Source organism: Tyto alba, unplaced genomic scaffold, assembly GCF_018691265.1.
Source record: "Tyto alba isolate M040663 unplaced genomic scaffold, T.alba_DEE_v4.0 Super-Scaffold_27, whole genome shotgun sequence".
NCBI classification, from domain to species: domain Eukaryota; kingdom Metazoa; phylum Chordata; class Aves; order Strigiformes; family Tytonidae; genus Tyto; species Tyto alba.
In genome coordinates this window covers 17,782,733-17,788,732 of record NW_024881301.1, presented here as the reverse complement: position 1 = coordinate 17,788,732, position 6,000 = coordinate 17,782,733, and the positions used below count along the sequence as shown (strand labels likewise).

At 33.2% G+C, this 6,000-nt stretch overlaps 1 protein-coding gene across 1 annotated transcript in view; it reads left to right on the top strand.

Annotated features, from left to right (window-relative positions):
• Nucleotides 1–1,497: 1,497 nt before the first annotated feature.
• The window catches only part of CD226 (CD226 molecule), a gene marked incomplete at its 5' end in the record, with an annotated part of 35,641 nt that continues 31,138 nt past the window's right edge, over nt 1,498–6,000 (top strand). Inside the window, 1 exon segment of the mRNA XM_042797862.1 lies at nt 1,498–1,840. Coding sequence (XP_042653796.1) covers nt 1,498–1,840 — 343 coding nt within the window.

The following is a 6,000-nucleotide window of genomic DNA, read 5'->3' as shown; positions in this document are numbered from 1 at the left end:
AAGTATATTACCTTTTATTGTTTCTTAAGAGTAAATACAGTCTCTCATTCAGGTAGTACATCCTCTTGACTTAAAATGTGGTATAGCGTACAATTTTTTTATTACTTCACCATCTGGTAGATTCTGTGTTTATTGACAAGGTAAAATAGGTGCAGCTGCAACAATGGAGAATTACAGATCAAACTAGGAAGTGGTAAAATGTGGTCATTGCAAACCTTAAAAATGTATTATCCTAAAACATACCTAGCTTAATACTGATAAATATATACAGATTTTGGTTTTCAGACAGGTTGTTGCATTGTGGAAGGTGTATTAAACAGATCTAATTGTAAATCCTGCTCCAGCTTGTATGGGCTATTATTCACCTGATATATTAATTTCTGTTGTCAACTGTAGTTCAAATTACATTTGTTATTCATTTGAGAATTTTAACCAGTTGATTCAAACTTAGTTTTGACTTCAGATCAATCATATTCCAATTTTGAGCAGCTCCATAAAACCTCAGTTTGATGAGATGTGAAAATGCTTGCAGTTGTCCTGAGAAAAATCCATAAAAAATCTAAGAGTGTGGCTTGTTTTGAGAAATTTCAACATGAGTCACAAATACTCAGGATTCTTACATCTTTGAACAAGAATTTTCCAGCTGCATAATTTTGATCCCAAAATACTATCTCATGACATGTTATCACAAATAAATTCTCAGACCTTAAGACATTATTTTTTATAACTAGTCACAGAAATATGATCTCTGGTATATAGGAACTGTCTTATCTACTCTTTAGATTTTATACTCCTTGAATAATAGATAAACGTTGAACTACAGTGTCAGGAAAGTTATTTTGCATACATGGCATGTAATAATTCTGTTTGTTTCTGCTACTGAAACCTAAAAATCCCTGCTTCATCATTTATCATAGTATTCATGCATAATGTTAGAGATTCATCAGTAATGAAAACTTTACTCTGAGGCAGATTTTGATAGGAATTTAGATTCTCTGATGCAACTGCACCGAGACTTCAAACCTGGTGTTTCTTAGAATATGAAAGTAAAAAGCACATGGTGTTTTTCATATTTCAAAAGTAAAAGCATCTTCTGAGAAGGGCACATGGTGCAGAGACTGAATAAAACCATGTATTACTGTAGTCACTTACTCCAGTGTTCTTTGAGATGAACCACGCAGCGCTCCTTATTGTAGTTCTCCAGCTTTATGGAAGTAAGGTGGTTTTCTTACTCCTAACTAACATCTTTTCTTTTCTTATCAATCAGGATATGATATCACATCAGATATGATAACAATTCACAAGTGTGTTATTGTGTGGTTCAGACAAATTTTAACTAATGATTTTCGTAAGTGAAAAGGAACAATAAATTCTAGGATTTAGAATACTTTTTTAGTGAACTTTTTATTAAGTTTTGCTTGTTGTGTTGCCAAAGTTGTTTCTGAATTTTTCTATAATTTCAATTTTCAATTATGTTAATTTCTGAAACTGAATTTCTGTGTCTTAGACAATGTAGAAGGAAAGTTTGTGGATTCAACAGTAAAACTTACTGAGAAGGTGAAACTGGAATGCAGATATCCCCAAAAAGCCGTAATAATCCATACATCCTGGATGAAACTTAATGTAACTCATAAAGAAAATATAGCTGTCTTGCATCCAATCTATAGCATACACATTGAAGACAAATACAATGGCAGAATTTATTTTTAAAATTATTCCAGGGAAGACAAATCCTTATCCTTCATCTAGAGCAGTTTGGAGGATGTTGGTCTTTACTTCTGCTCCACTGTAACTTACCCAGATGGAATTTGGGAAAAGATAATAGAAGTTATTGAGCCAGGTAAGTAAATCTCTCACTGTTTTTTAAATTTCTGATATATGAAAAATAGAAATCCATGTTAATTTAGGGGGTGTCTGGCACTGTAATTTTTCTTTTCAGTTACATAGCATGCAGAAATGGAATAATTTGGGGGAAAGAACTGGAATGAGAGAAAATAATTATATTACTCTGGCAAAAGTAATTTTAAGAGAAGTGCGAAATAAAGAGGAGAAATGGAGGAGATAGTCAGAACTTGCAACAGCAATGTATCACATGGAAGACTTCAGGTACTAGTGGTCATTGTGACTGTGATATTTCCATTGGGCCAAGGTTTTCAGAGCATTTCAACAAGGATATATTCTCTTCAGAGGATGAAATTGCAACTACCCATGAAATTATATGGATGAACCTTGTAATTACCCATGGAGGGTAGCATATTTTTGCCATTAAGTTATACGGTCCCTGGTAATTTTTTTTTTTTTTTTTTTTTTTTTTTTTTTTTTTTTTTCCTAGAAGCTCTTCTGTGCTTGCTTTTTCAGGAACAAAATAATCATTTAGGAATGGTGTCACAACAAAAGGGAGGGAAATATGGAAGTTTAAATTTTTTAAAAAAAGACCTTTTCTTTAAAAGGAAACTTTTTAAAAGATGGAACAGGGAAGAAGGAGAGAAAAAGATCCAGCTATGCCCATATACTTTCTCTGTAGCTGTCCACATACTTCCCAAAGGCTCTGTAATTACCTGACCACTCATCCGATTTGGTTTCTTTTCCAGCTCTATGAGTAAGAGGAGAAAGAACCCTTTTTTAGTACTTTTTCATGCATGCTTATTCAGCATTGGTCAACTGACAACTCTGGTGCAAATTACCATGCTTCTCCAATAGGAAAGAAGTCCTTAAAAGATCATTATGTATGCATGATAGACTAGCCTTCAAAAGATCACTAGCTGCTTATTGGTTTGTTGATTTGATATTGTGAATGTAGAAAGAATCTGTTCCTCTCTCCCATTCTCCAGAGTGAAAATAGACTCCATTCAATCTTTTATTGTATTTCCCAGCTAGGAAAGAATGGGTTGAAAGAAAAATTTAGTTCCTAGCATTTGAAAGACCAGAAGATAAAAATAACAGTTCTTTTCCTAGCCTGATCCTTCTGAATCTTCATTTCAACCTTATTTTATCTGCACTTCTGTAATTTCATAGTTACAATGAAACAATGGACTTGACTCTTGTAGGTTATCTAAACTTCAAAAATTCAAAGTAGAATGTTCTTGCCTGCACCACTGAAAGTTTTTGAAACTTGATTTTAGCCAGCATATTTGTTGATGGCACTGATGAAATAAGAATCGCAATGTGTCTTCTTGTCTCTGCTAGCTTTTTATTAGTAAACATCGCTGCTCATTGAATCAGAAATTAAACCACACACAAATTATTGCCCTGACTTTGAAAAAAATTAATTCTGTCTCCCATGGATTGTTTAGTTAGGTAAGACAGTTTGGAATTTAAATTATTTTCCCCTGTGTGGCACATCATCACAGACATACAATTCACAGTCATTCACAGGTAGAGGGAACGTCCTGCTAATAAAAGACCTGAGCAGGGTCCCTCAAGGTAGGCTTTCAGTCCAGGTCAGAGTTCCTCAACTATGATCCCTTTAGTGGCATCTCTGAATGCTTGCTTCACTCCAGTGTCTTTTTAATTATGTAAGAAATAATGATACTGATGTAGTGTCTCCCTAGTTTATTTTTCTCTGTCAGTCCATTTAATGAACAATATTATTTCAAGTGTAGTCATTAGAAACGTACTTTTTGGTTACATTCAGATAATCCAAGATCTAGAAATTGAGGTTGCAGTTTACAAAAAGGAACAGGCAAACCAGGTCTCTTACGTTTCAGTCCAACCTGAGTTCTGACAGTGCTAGACCTTTATTCTTAGTTGGTTCATTTTCTATAAAATCCTAAATTAGATGCGTTAGAAATCTGTGAGTTCATTTAGTCCTTTTCCTGGTCAAGGCAGTACCAGTCTCAGCTCTTTGTTCCCGAATGTATTGACTAGAGTTAATCTAAAATGATGCAAGAAACAAGACATTCACTTTCCTGTGGGATGTTACCCTTCAATTCAATGACTTTACTAGACAATCTGCTTACCGATTTCAGCACACTGTAAACCAGACAAAAAGTGGATCAGTTATCAGAAGTTTGGTTTTTTAAATGATACTGTGATAATATTCTCAGTATATAGGATTTTTCTCTTGGTTTGAGCACACTAAAACTGAAACCTAAACCAAGAGCAGACCCCATATTTTTCAAGCATACTAATCTAATCCTGCTATGGAGTGAGGTAATAATGTTGAATAGAAATTAATCCTTGTCCATTTAAACAATCATTTAAAGAATCAAAGTTTCTGAGAACATTCCTATTCAGTTCTTGATAGCTATGTATAAATATGATATTTATAAACACTGATCTGAAGAGAATGAAGTGTATCACCAGTGAAGATAAAATATTACAACATCAATCTACACTGCAAATTAGATATGTTATTAAAACCAGAGTTTTGAAAAAGTATTTATTTATGTAATACTTATAATAGAATTATTCTCAGTCAGGCTTTATCTCACTTTACTAGTACCTTCATCAGTACTAAATGTTTTAAACTACCTGGATGACATCATACTTGATTAAAGAAACAGTAAACTTCAAATTTACTTCCATGCATCTGGTATTTTAGCTTGCTGCTGACACTAGATGTATTACTTTTCTTCTTTGTCTTCCAACCTATAAAATTAGGACACTGATGTTAATCTTTAAAGTTTTTTTATTCTGTAGCAGGAAAATATCATTGAGAAAGCTGAGAGATAGTCTCATAATTTCACTGTACATGGATCTTCTATAGGATTAATATACACAAATAGTTGAGGTCTTGGAATATAAAGGTTTTTTTAAGGAATCTCATTTTCATTGGAATATAGAAATCTGTCCAACATACTAGAAAGATCAATTACTAGATAATTAAAACTTCTTTCCTATTACACTGTTTTCTTTTGTTAGGATTTATTGGTTCTCAATAGACATTACGCTTTCTAAAAACATTAATTTACCTTCAGTACCCCAGATAAACAACTCACTGCAAAATTATTTTTTTCTGTTTTCAACAGTTAATCAACAAACATTTAATAGACTATATTTTTTGGGGGGGTGGGGGGAGGGGTTGGAATTGCATGATATCTAGTGCTTTGCTGTTTGTGATTTTAGTTTTAAACTTTAGCTGGCTAAACTAAAGTTGTGTCTGCCATTAAATGGATGCAACTTTGTGGACATATAATATTCAACATGAAACTTAAACTTACTCTGGTAAATCGGCACAGATGAAGTTAAGTTGATATTATTAAGGTTTATTTATTTTGTGCTACCAGGGAATTGAAAATTGTCAGGATTTATCTATACTGACCTGTTTCTGTGGGACTCAGAGATATTCCTGCAACAGCTTAAGTAGGTAAGTATGCCCTTGAGGAATCTGCAGCACATACCTCAATGAAAGATGTCAACCGAATATAGATATAGCATATGTGATTGGCTTTCAGAATTTCCATTGAAAGGAAATGGCAGAAATAAATTGAAATAATGCCATATGGCAATGGAGATTCTTAACTAGCTTAACCTATAAGGGGAACTGTTCTTCACATGACGATCATATCTGCTGGCAGTTACATAAATTTGGATAAAGTATCTTGGATTAACTTTAACTGGCTTGCAAAACAATGAACGTTTCTGCACTCAAACAGTTCAAAGTTGCTCTAGTGTTTCATTCCTGGTAATCAACAGGGGTCATGAGTCTGATTCTGTTTTCCTATGTTTGTTGTATATTTTTTTTAAAGCTACAAATACAAAGTGAGTAAAATTGATATGATTCTGATTGGTCAACATTCTATATTTGCATAGTTTGAATCCTCAAGTGCTGATGAGTATGTATTTCAAATAGTGTCTAATGGTTACAGTAGTGTCACTAAATCCAGCAACTCAAGTGTTAACAAGACCCTGTCACTACAAGATCAACCAGTTAAAAAAGTTTGAGGATCATCACTTTCTTTTTTAAACAAAAATACAGAAACAGAAGAAAGAAGTCAAGTACTTGAAAAGTGTTAAACACTTTTATTTTTCTTAGTATTCTGACATTTTACTTATTTC